Source organism: Lissotriton vulgaris, chromosome 5 (assembly GCF_964263255.1).
Source record: "Lissotriton vulgaris chromosome 5, aLisVul1.2, whole genome shotgun sequence".
NCBI lineage: Eukaryota > Metazoa > Chordata > Amphibia > Caudata > Salamandridae > Lissotriton > Lissotriton vulgaris.
Genome location: NC_141693.1, coordinates 1,506,630,738 through 1,506,643,645, shown reverse-complemented (window position 1 = coordinate 1,506,643,645; position 12,908 = coordinate 1,506,630,738). Strand labels below are relative to the sequence as shown.

Genomic DNA, 12,908 nt, shown 5'->3' with positions numbered 1-12,908 from the left:
CGAGCCAGCACCTCAGGGCACTGGCTATATAAGGTCCAGTCCCTGGCGGCCATTTTAGATGACCAGAAGACTAGATAGGATAATGATGTTCCAGATCTAGGTGAAGAAGGAGATTCCAGACTTGACACCAGATTGACACCTGCCCTGTTGACCCCTGAGGCAGCTGGTAGCACGGGCAGTAGAGCAAGCAAGAGTCACTGGCGTGGATCCTGACTGGCGTTCCAGTCAGCCGTGTGTGCGGTGACCTCGCGCCTACAGCGCCTGCCCAGCGAGTGCCTCGTCACCCCCAAAAAGACTGTGGCCGTTTTTCGTGTGCCTTCCCCGCCTCCCCAGTGCTGAATTACGACCGACTCGGGTTGCGAGGCGAGAGCAAGTTCGCCGCGACCGCGAGCGTCCTCTGTACCCCTTGTGTGACAGACGCCTCCAGCGAGGAGCTCGGAAGTCTCCGAGCTCCACCGGCGTAGAGTGCTTCCTGCGCAGATTGAGGTGAGGTGGTGCGCCAAGGTGGGGAAAGGCCGGCCTTCGTTGGGCGGGACTACTGTCTCTGCCCCTCCCCAGTGAATCGGCGGCTGTAGCCGTGGGCGGGAACCATCCCTGTTTGAGGAAGTCGGAGGGAGGTCCGTGGAGCCCCTGAGAACCTGTCACTGGCGAGAGAAGTGCTGAACCCGACTGAATCGCTTTTCGATTGCAGCCGATGTGAGGTGGGCCCGTTTCTTCAGGTGGGAAGCGCTGTTAAAAAGGAACTGTGAACCGGCATTTACTTGACTGAGCGCGAAGATTGTGTGACCTCTTCGGCAGCCCCGTTCGTCAGTCTTAAGACTTTGAACTGGTGCCGCCTGAGTGCTAGCGGTAACAAAGCCCCTGGGTGCGCTTAGACCACACCGGCAAACAGAGAACTCAACCCGGTGGCAGCCGAGTGTAAATGAAGTGCTCACTGTGTTTCCTTGCTTTGTAGATATACGCGCTTATCCCCCGAGTGATTCTTAAAGAGTCCCAACACCCTTTTGTGCCCAGAGAAGCCTGTATTCATTAGCAGTGAAGTCATCATAAACTGTAAGAGTAATCTTTCCATCCTGAAACGTATTGCAAGTCAATGTTCCTGACATATTTAATTGGTGGCAGCGATACCAGAATGAACATGTGTTTGTTTATTTAAATGAACCAGTATTTATTCTGCTGAACAAAAAGTGATATTTATTCTATTTATTGATGATATTTATTCCTGATATTTATTCTATTTATTGATGATATTTATTCCTGAGATATTGTGGCCAAGAGAAATGTGTATGTGCTTTCCCAATTGATCCCCATTCACAACAGAGAATTTTTACATAAAGGAATCGTATTTTTCTTCAACAGTGGTGTGGTGTCCTTCTTTTTGGTGGTTGTTCAAGGAGATATTATTGGGTCAAAGCTGGCTTAACACGACAGCCTTCACTTGCCTTGACACTTGAGCCAAGCTACCCCCTTTGTGCTGGGCTTGCCCATCGCAGGTCCAACAGTAGGATTTTTATTTTATTGTGTTTTTGACTTTTTAACTGTTTTAGTACTTCTAAATGGTTCACACAATTTCCCTATGATAAACCTGTCTGCTCTGTGCCATAGCTACCAGGGTTTAATCTTAGGTTTAAATTACTGAAAACTTTTCCAGGACCTAATAGGTTAGGCACTATGTGGATCGGGTGGATAAACAGTTTGCAGATGACGGAGCCTTTTCCCTCTCTGTCGCCCACATAGTATTCTGAAGGCCCGACAAGCTACAGGCTGTCCGAGGCAAGCCATTCGACCATCCACTCAATTTAGAGTGGGCGATCGGCTGGCGTTTTTTTCTGTATGTCACCCACAGGTTTTACCTGGTGAGGAAGAACAGTAAAAAGAAAAAAGAAAATGACTGCCACACTATGGAAGAAAACTCCCATGGTGTGGGGGTCATTGGTTTTACATTTTCCAAAAAGAAACTCCCGCTTTCGGAGTTTGTTTTTGACAAGTGTAAAACTTTGGAAAAGTTTGATGGCCAGCCGTCATATGTAATGGACCCAGCTATCAAACTTTTCAACTATTGACAGGAACCGCTATAATGTTAGTTTCTGCCAATGGCGGAGGTGGATGGACATCTCTAAATTTGGTTGAATTCCATCAGAGCAGTGGAGTAAATTACTCTGTCCCGTAACGGGCATTAATCCGTCCGCCAAGCTCTATATCAGGACCTTTTACTGTGGTGGACTACCATGCCCCCTAATTAATAAATTCCCTTTCGTACACAATTTTACACTCACCACCATCCTAATGTTACAATTGCTGTACTACGGTTTCATTTCCTTCTGGAAACCTTTTCAGGTCAGTCAGCAAAGGCCTGTACCATAACATCTCCCACACTTTAAAGTGGAGGGAGTTTACAGTGTTAAGGATGTTGTGGGACGACAAGTTACAGATTTCAGACAGAGATGGACCACCAGGAAAGATCAGCGGAAGGAATGTTTAGAGTTAATGACGGGATGCACCGCAGCTCTGTGGATTGTGGCCCTCATTTATTAGAAAAGTAGTTCCACGTTCTTTTGATGTGCACTGCATAACGACTAAGTTAAAATAACATTTAAACAAAAAAGTGTGACATCTCTTTGAATGGGTGGGAGTCATGTCGGCTTAAGAAAAAGGACATGTTTCGTGTGTGCGATGGAGAACGAAAGAGAAAGACAGGAAGAGAAATGTGATGTCCGACGGTTCTGTGGCAGGGAAGAAGAGAGGGTGAAAGGGAGCGAGGCTACTTTCTGTGATGGGTATTTCTGTCCATGCTCTGGGTCTGTGATGCACTAAGCACCTGTGCGTCTTGCATTTTCAAGGGACCACCACTTCTCAGCAGGGGTGCAACGCTTTTAATTGCTGGGTACCGCCATCTCTGTGCTGCAAAGAGGATAGCGAGTACCTCCATCTCCTTATTTCTATTTCATGCTCTGGTGAGGGAGATGTGACTGCTTTCTGTACTGGGGTTAGAAGGAGGCCTCAGCCTGTCCAAGCGACTTTTACAATGTCTGTTTGCTCTCTCTTTCAGGCCAGATTAAGACTTCGGCGCACGATTCTCCAAAAGAGTTATTTAACCGGGACACGATTCTCAGAGAAGCTCTCGCAAGGAGACGGAGCAATGAGGGTGAAAAAAAGGACCTCTCACAGGATGAGAGACTGCAGCGCTCAGCAGCCCCCGGGCAGGAGCCCACGGGGGATGCAAACCCATATGGCCCAGCTTTTGATGCACAAAGAAGAGCTTCATATGAACAGACCCGACCAACCGGAGGCAGAGGGGAACCCACGGAGGACGAGAACCTGCTGAGCTCAGCCGAGGAGAGACCTCACGAGCACAGCCCCCAGCTAAGCTCTCCCGATGAGACACCCTCTCAAGACAAGACCCCACAGCGCCCCACAGCGGTGGATGAGGAGCGACGTCTGGGGGAACAGACCCTGCTCATCCCACTGACAGGCCACCAAGGACATTTCCCAAGGAATCCTGAGAGTTTGGTCCTCGGGCCAAGCCCGGGACCAATTACAAGTAAGTCTCGCTTCTTATAGTGGAAGGTACAGGGTGATTTAATGGGTTTATGAATGATGAACTCAAGGGCGAGTCATTACCCTCACTGCAATGTGTAGCTGCCCCTCCAACTCCATCAATCAACGCGACTGAAGTGACCAAAATTACATAGAGCCTGTCAACAGGGATGTGAACAGATGTTTGCTTAGGCTTATCCAAGGGAGAAGTGAAGGATGATATACAGACAGCAAAGGCAGGTGGGGTCACAGTGATAGACAGACGAACACTCTAAAAACAGTTACTCCTTCCTCCAGTCTGACTGATTAGAAAACAAACCTCGCCCTTCGGCACTAACTCTCTCACAGCAGGCATTTCCCCAAGTCAACAAATCAGCAGAAATGGGGTTCCCCGGAATGTATTGTGGCACATTACGTCAACTGCAAAACTAGTTATTTATTTCGAGAAATGTTGATGACTTACACAACTGTGGGATGAATTCTACATTAAGAGGTAAAACTGCTTAATTATGAGGTAAGTACCCTAAGAAGTGTTACAAGGATTGGTAACCCTGGTAGAAGTCTAATGGAAATGATTTAGGACTTAGCACGTGGCACTGTCCAGAGCAGCCTTCCTTCCTCTCTGCTGGTCTGGCGGAACTATAAGATTCACCTTATGAGAGAAAACAAATGAGATTTACCTGTGTTTTTCTGGAGGAGGGGTAGTAATGGGTTCCATTCGATTCAGAGTGAAGCAGCAAAGCATGCACTTGAATAACTGACACACCTGAGCTAACAGCCAGAGTCCTACCCCAGCCACTGAAAGGAAAGGATTATAAAGTTGTATTGGCAGGTCCTTCCGTGCTCTGCTGGAGTAACCGAGGGTGTTCAACGAAATAGGTTGTCGCAAATCATTTCAAATTACTTTTCTGTTTGCTGTAAGGTGATCAGGCAGCAAACCTAACCTAGTATTTCTAAACACACTGAAAACCAGGAAATGAAAGGGGACTGACCACCCGCATTCTTAATCTTGGGCTCTTTGCAAAACTGAGGCCCCATCATTTTGAGTTGCACCACTGGAAGGTAGGGAGGATGGGGTGAATAAGCAATGGATGTACTGAGCTTAGAAGAGAAACAGAAGGGGCAGAAATGCAAGAGACTTCAACCCCCTCTACCTTGGTGGGCAGAAATCCGAAGGCCACCTAATCTCCATTTTTTCCATCTGAGCTAAGACTTTCTGTTAACATCAACCAAACTTTGATGCCATTCTAATTTTCGATCTCAAGTAAGATTAAAGCCTCAAGTTATGGAAATAATAGGTTGAGATAAAAATGTACCCAAAGGACATATTTGTGTACACATTACCAAGGGAAGTCTCAAGAAAAGTGCTTGAGTGGGCCACTGCCAAGAGAAGGATCTACCAAGAAAAAAACGCCAAGGTCTGTAATATAGACAGGTTCGCATACTCTGGGGCATATTTACAAGCCAATTGCGCCGCCGGTACGTCACTTTTTCTTGACACACCGGCAGCGCAGAGTGCAGACCCTTATCTACAAGGCCACGCAAAGCCAATTTACCTGGCTTTTCATGGCCTTGTAGATATGGAGCAAAGCAAAGCTGCGCGAGTTGCTGAGTTGCCTTACTCTGTGCCAAAGAGTCGTTCCATGGGTGTTGTGGTGGGTGTGATTTGGAGCTGGTAAAAAAAGACACCCAGTTTTGGAAAAGTTTTTGATATAGAAGAGAATCCATTTTTTTAATTTACTGGTTCGTAAGGATTATATTGTGGACAGAATCCAGCCTCTGGTTTCTATTCCATACTCAGAAGTTCCTCCAGAAATTAGAGGATTTCACCTACCAACAAATTCTAAATTAGGCCCCATAAATTCTCCATCAACAGTTATCATAACTAAAAGTTCTCCATTAGAAGATGTTGTGACTAAGAGTTCTCTATTAATAGCAATCTTAAGTAAAAGCTCCCCATCAGTAATATCATTATTGACAACTGTCCTCATGGAACAGCAGGCAATTGGACCTGGCATTTTGTGAATAGCGTCAAAAATTAACAAAGAAAACTATTACCATGATACCATTTCCAAGAAAACCATAGCTACTATTTCATTTGAGGTGAGGAACCTTTCAGAGGCGTGTGGGGGCAGGTAGGAGATTCAGGTATTTGCAAAACAGAAAAAATAGAAGCAATGGTGACCCACATGAAAATGGTAATGCTTTCTTGGTAAAGGGGTAATGGAAATCTTGGGTGTAGTATTTGATGTTGTCACCTACGTTCATAAGCCTGACGCCTGCATATACCTGTATTGGGACCGTACTAAATATTACACTGTACAGGTTCTTTTTACATTACATATATTTACACATTTTGTTTTGTTTATAGAATATACAATTACACATATTAAATTATAAATATTTGTTCGGGGTTGCACCACTATGGACAGCATGCCTTAATACGGGCTACCTTTTGACACCATAACTAGATTTCGAGTGATCTAGAGTTTTGTGACCCCACTTCTCAATCACCTCCAAATGCTTTGCAATTACAAGATGTTCAGAGATTACTATTCCTGGTAAATGACGGGTTAAATAAAGACTGCACCCCACAAGTCTGCACCCGTGAAGTTTTTTGCTGTTAAATTTCAGCAGGTCAAACCTGCTGAAATGTAACGGGGGAGGCTTGGTATATATTGGGACCTGCTCATTTTGGTGCAGAAAACTGCAAAATATGCACATTATTCCTCATTTGAATGGAGGAACTGGAAAATTCTGAAATAGGTACAGTAATTATCACATATCCCTCGAGAGGGACTTGTTATTAGGAGTAAATAGTTCACCATGATTATATAGCATGAAAAAAGACCGCTCAGTTGGAATATTTCACCACTTAGGGCCTCATTGCAAGTTGCCCGTTATTTAATGCACTTTTAAAATGGTGGAAGGGGTATCCGTCATGTTTGTGACGGAGTAATCGATTTGCCAAACTACAAACCAAGTCATAAGAGAGCATTATAGTCCAGTATTGTGACAAGGACTGCATAACGAGCATTCCATAAGTGCATGTCATAACCAGATGTACACGCACCATAATCAAATATTATGACCATGACAATGCTTGTGAGAAGTACAACAACTAGCAGTGTTCTCTTTGTGAGTGGCTTCATACTATGACTAAAGTCTACCATCAATGTCATGACCAAGAGAGGATCACTGGAAAATATGACTAATAGGAAGACAATGAGTATCTATCATTACTTATGGAGCCCTTTTGACAGGTAACATGATGAATAGATCATCATCATTTGGTATAGGGACTAAGAGTGCTTGGTCACTAGACATCGAAAGCCCGTTCGATTAGTTGCTATCATCCTAAAAGGTGGTCCATTTATCAATATCGTGGATGGGAGCATTTCTTAAATGGATATAAAGATCCTTATCATTGGGAGTACATTGCTCGTTTCTCATGCTTACATTTAACAATATAATCGTTTGCTGAGATTTAAAGTACTGGTTCACGTCAGTTATGAAGATTGGAGTAAAGTTTCCGCTTAGTATAGTTTGTAAAATTAAGACCCAGGTCAGCAGTATTGCATTCCTGGTGACAGATGTTGCCTCAAAACCCTAGATATTGCAGAGAAAGTACTTAGTGTTTTATGTCGCGAGCGATCCAGTCATAAGAAAACCATGCACAGTCTCATTCAGAAGTAGTGTTAAATGTGGAGGTAATGCCCTGGAGCAGTATTCGAATTACTACTCAGTATTATATTCAGATTAAATGTTTGGTGAAAATAAATGGTAAATAACATGAGGAGACAATGCTGGCACATGTTTTACCTATACATGCAATGGAATATCACCACATCTTTCTACGTCAATCTATTTGTCCACTGACCACACTAGATAGAGCGGTAGCAGGGAGCACTCATATGCGAATCAGTTTTGGTCTTGATCTAAGTGCGACAGTTTTCCCAGAAGTGGGTCTCAGCAAAAAGGCTGAAACAGGTCTGGGGTTGCTTGTTCCTGTTCAGAAGTGATTTGCCCGTAAGATTCCCCAGTAGAACAGGACAAAGACTTATATGCATTTGGTCGCTCCCTACCTAGAGTAAGGCAGGGGGTAAAAAATAGATGGACTTGAAGGAGGCCTCTGCAGCTGTCAGTAGTTGTCTTCCCCATACATATAAGCAAATAAGCCAAAGGTTTCAGGAATACAATTTGACCTTTGAGAGAACAAGTGCAACTGTACAATAAGAGGCCAAACAAACACTGGCAAGGGAAGGCACATCCTTTCATGAGTCAATACGTGGCTTCACTAGTCTCTTCTCTCTAAATCTTGCCAGTGCCCTCAGGAAGTCAATGAGCATGTTGCATCATAAAGTTTTGCAGTTCTCAGAAATTTGCTACTCTAAATGCTGAGTTGCACTTCTGCTCTGTTCTGTATTGAGATCTTTTATAGCTCTAGTTAATCTGGTAGTATTTAGGACCCAGATTTGTTTCTGGAATGCGGTGGGGACATCCAGATACCCAGAAGCTTCCCACTTGAGGTCCTGTATGCAGAACTCAGTCCTTTGAGTGAGAATGTTCAATGTGAGATTTCCAGACTTACAACACACTATGAAAAAATAGTCAGTTTGTGGCAAAGATCAGGCTTCAGTGATGCATCACAGTAGGCGAGGGCTTGTTCTGTCAAAAACTAACCTCTCATCTTTCACAGGTCAACCAAAGGAGCAATACCTGTTGCCAAAGCTGGACCTGGACACACCTACAGCCTGCACCCCTCTGCTTCAGAAGGATCCTGTGATTGTTTCAGAGCCAAGCAGAGGAAAAGCAAGCACTGGCAATGGGGTCCTGCCACCCGTGCACCCCGTAGTCACCAGGCCGCAGAAAACACATGGAAAACTGCAGTCGCATCCATCGCTCAACAGCCAGAGCAGCAAGAAGAGCAAAGGCAGCTCCAAATCCAGTTCGTCCCAACTTCAGAGTGCTGCCCAAGAAGGTAGGACATCAAGAAGGCCAACAGAGGCAGGGACTATTAATGGTTCACAGGGGCCCCAAGGCAGGTACATCACTGAAGTGTCAGTGGCCTGCCAAGAGCAACACGGGGAACATGTACCGGGTCTGCCAGTTCACAGGGAAAGAACAAATGTCTGAGATTATTAGCATCCGAGGACAGAAACGCTTTGATCTTGTGACAAGCATGCATATGGGGCTAGGCAACTAAACAGAACGTGGATTGAAGTTTTAGCACCACTATAAAGGATTAAACAGAGCAAACAAAGAAGATAGGACTTTTACTGGGTTTCAGGCAGAATGCAGGCAATGTAAGAGAGGCTGAGGTGCAAGAATCCACGAATGAGAGCAAAGAATGTCCATACTAGACAATCCTAGGCATCTTGAATTAGGGATTCTCACTGCTGTACACCGAATTGTAAATCAGACACCTGTAAGCTACTAAATTGCTGCATTTCTTATTAGCTCCTAGCCTGCCCATAGCAGCCCATGAGTATCACAGCTACTGCCTGGAACCAGCCTCATTACAAGATCAGCCACATGTTACAAAGCCTTCTTTCCCTAAGAGCTGCCTATGGAGATACAGTGTTCCAAGAAAGAACTAGAGTGTTCACTTGCTCACAATCATGGCTGCACTGGGAGACATGCAGCTGGAGAAGGCAGCTTCAACGTCATTCACTTTCCTATGCAGAAGCAGGAATATGTGAATGAAGTGGTTCTCATTATTGCTGCCACTAAGTGTTGAAATAAAAAAAGTCCATACAAATATTCCTTTCCATGTGTTTGTATTATGTACTTAATGTATTCCCTCACGGTGAGAATTGTGTAGTTAGTTCATCACAGTTTTCACTGTGTTAAAAAATAGTTACCTCATTGTTTTTTCTGAAATTCAGTGTTAAATATTGTAAAATATAATTTAATTCATTACCTCTGAAAAGTAGTTTATAAGATATAGAGAATTTTTTTGACAATAAATATATATAGTTTAAATATGTTTTATAATTTCCCTACACTTAAATTGCACCACAAATTACTGTAAAGCTAGTGAACGTTGATGCAGGAAAATGCATCTACTGACAATCAGAAGTGGGAGAAGTTAAAAGAACATACACTGGCAAAAAAGAAACATTCTGAAAGTTTCACTACCTATAAGAGCACAGATCTATGCAGTGCTCAATTTGAGCTGGTGTTGCCAGTGGGGAGCATCAGCACTCATTTTTGGGGACCAGCACCTACTTTCTCTCTTTAGACATTTCCCGAGAGGGAAAAACACACAAAGCAGAAAGTGGAGAAATACTTTGGGCCATATTATCAAGAACACGCAATAAATATCGCAAATCGCGCTTAGCATGTTTTTCATTATCGCCCTCTATCGCTGAATTACATCGCTGTGTTAGTGGCGTATTAGCAATGCTTTGCTAACAGGCGAAGAATAATCCAGCGATAGAATGCGATAAAGATCATTAGCGTATGAAATCCAGCGATGATTTTACAGCACTAATGAAAAGCTTGGTAATAGGGGAGTGTGTATTTAACCATAAAATCCACCTCACATAGGCAATTATGCTTAGTCAGGTTTTATTCAGGCGTTAGAATCATGCGATAGTGGAGGCTTAGCGCGCCTTTTGTCATCGCTTCGCTGTTCAGGGGCAGCCTTGTTAATCCCGTGATGTTGGTTTTGTAATCATTTCACATGTTGTCCTAGGAGGGAACGCCTTATTTGCATTTCATTAGCGATATCTATCACTGTCATGAGATTTGGCTGCTAACATGTGATAATGCATGTTAGCGCCGCCTTGTTAATAAGGCGATACGAATATCGCCGCTTTAGCTGCAAAAAGTGCTGCTAAAGCGGCAATACTGCCCTTCATAATATGCCCCAAAGATGAAAAAGCTGTCACAAATGGCGAAAGTAGGAGTCCAGAGGAGTGAGATAAGTGGGAAGGGAGTGTCTGGTAGTAGATTAAGGACTATCTTCAACACGGAGTTACAGGGGTTCTATAGCAGTCAGGTCAAGCCCCCACTCACTGGTTCAACACAACTGTATGACCTGACGCTGTTTTTCGAGCAGGTCTATGTGGATTAAAATGTATCTTATAGCTCCCACCCTTTGGTATGCTAACCGGGCAGTTAATACATATACAGTCCCTTTTCATGAATCCCTGTTCAGTTTTAATATTCTGTTCCCTTTTCATACACCCTCGTGTGTGGTGCAGTGTGTAACAAAAAAGAAAACACCAAAAATGTGAGAAAAGATGTGGAGTGCCTCACGGAAGTAACACCATGGGAGTCCACTGGTTTGTTCGCACCAGTGGACTCAGGTTCTCATCATTAGCACTACCACATCAAAAACAAAAAAGAGAAAGAGAAAGATCAGAATATACTGTGATGGTGAAAAAGAAATGTGCACCACTAGTAAATATGCTGGTGCTGCTGAGAGGTATCTCCCTGGTGCATATAAGTACCGACCCAAAATAAGGTGGACCTTGTGAGTTAGTAACACATTATTTGGAATTAAAAACGAGCTATACCTCCACTGGTGTTACCTCTTTATTCCTTGCCGTGGGGTTGCTCTCTTCAAAAGACACTGTGTTGCCTTCTAACTCCTTAGAGGGCCAACATGTGTCATTGCCTTTAAAATTATTGGCAATTTCGTCAGGGCGAGGGTCAGTATTCACCACACTGCAAGTATTTAATATGCATGTAACCTGGGGAACAGAGTTAAAAACAGACAACACATCATGAGTACAACCTTCTGGGATAACCAATCCCTGGTCATTAATCATTCAACACTGATGTAGTCCTGAACATTGATTTACCGTTTAAATGCCCGACTGTAGCATACCGGTGACCCCCTTCTTTGTCACTCACACAGTAAAAATCCAGATGCTGATTTCTGTCAGCCTGCCAAGAGTATACACACGTTAACCTTGTAATCGGGTATGGTGCCATGCTGCCGCATTTCACCCGTTATGTATTCTCCTTGTATTCTAGGATAAATGTTGTGGTCGTGCTGTCGTTTGCATAGTGGTTTGCACAGCTCGCAGGGAAAGTATCCGTTTAAAAAAAAGGTAGCTACATTGTACTATGTTTTGCATTATGAGATGCCCAACTTACAAGAAATGTATGCGCTAGCTAGCGCTATGCTTTTACATGTTTGCCTGTTTAAAATTCGTGTTTCTGTTGTGCTCTAATCTGAGTGGTAGATTGCACCGCCCTCGTGGAAGGTATGCGCCCCTTGGCGTTCTACTATCACCCGCTTCCGTTAGAAAAGACGGCGTGGAGACCGGGCCTCCATAAAAAATATAGTTTCTGTCAGCGGCCCCCGCCCCCCACTCCTTACCGGATCTGTAAGCGCACTTCTTTTGAAATAGTCCGCTCAAACTGCAAGACGAGTCTCCTCCTTTTAGAGGGACTCGTCTCTATGCCGGGTGCACATACATGCCAACATTTCAGGAGAGCAAAGTGGGAGATTTAAAAAAAAAAATCGGGAGAATGGTACTTTGAATCGGGTTAACGGCATGTATGGGATTTTGAAGTGGCTGCTGTAGGATCGGATATTTGAAACGTAAATGCACATTTTTTTCTTACCTTTCAGAAGCATTGAGCATAAGGGAGGCAGAGAGGGTGATGCAAGTGTTGGGCACTTGCCTGGTTGTTGGCAGTGCATGTACCCCCCACCCCCCTGTGGCAGCCCGGGCAGAAACAGCTCCCACCCCCCAGTACTTCGCAGGTCTTTAAAAGACGATTCCCTTGTTAATTACGCTTTGTTGGTTTCTCACCCCTCCGAGAACCCCTGCATCGCCACTCTTTGTTGGAAGAATTAGCACTTTACAGAATACCAAGCCCTGTCAGCTGAAACCCACAAGGAATCGGGTTTTTGCTTGTAGGAATCGGGAGGCGGGAGACTAGCCTTCAAATCGGTAGTCTCACGCCTGAATCGGGAGGGTTGGCATGTCTGGGTGCCGGCTCTCGCGGTAACTGCTCCCGCGATCTCGGCCTGATGCCGGCCCTTTGTTTAGAGTCTCCTGTGGGCACCATCTTAAAGCCCCCTAAGTGCTCTGTGATCTTATGTTGCACTTGTATTTTCAGGAGTCACGCGGGACGTGAAGAGGCTTAATACACTAATATACTGAAATTCCACATTGCACCCAATTATATGGCCTTCTGTGAGATATAGACTGCAGATTGCAATTACCACTAAAGTTGTATTATAAAAGTTGTTTTACAGATGTAGTCAATGACATGTTTGTTGTGGGGCTTGCAGATCTTGTCTGATGTCTCAATGTGTGTAAGCATGACATACCATCAATGACACGAGAAAACACCTTGTAATGTATTAACCTCATACACTAAGATCAATCAAATAGGTACCC

General features: G+C 44.3%; 1 protein-coding gene across 1 annotated transcript in view; it reads left to right on the top strand.

Moving 5' to 3' along the window:
* The window catches only part of MDFI (MyoD family inhibitor), a 78,351-nt gene that overhangs the window by 60,906 nt on the left and 4,537 nt on the right, over positions 1–12,908 (top strand). The window contains exons 3-4 of the mRNA XM_086923536.1: positions 3,050–3,541; positions 8,237–8,518. Of these exons, the coding sequence (XP_086779662.1) occupies positions 3,050–3,541; positions 8,237–8,518 (774 nt within the window). The remainder of the gene's footprint in view (positions 1–3,049; positions 3,542–8,236; positions 8,519–12,908) is intronic.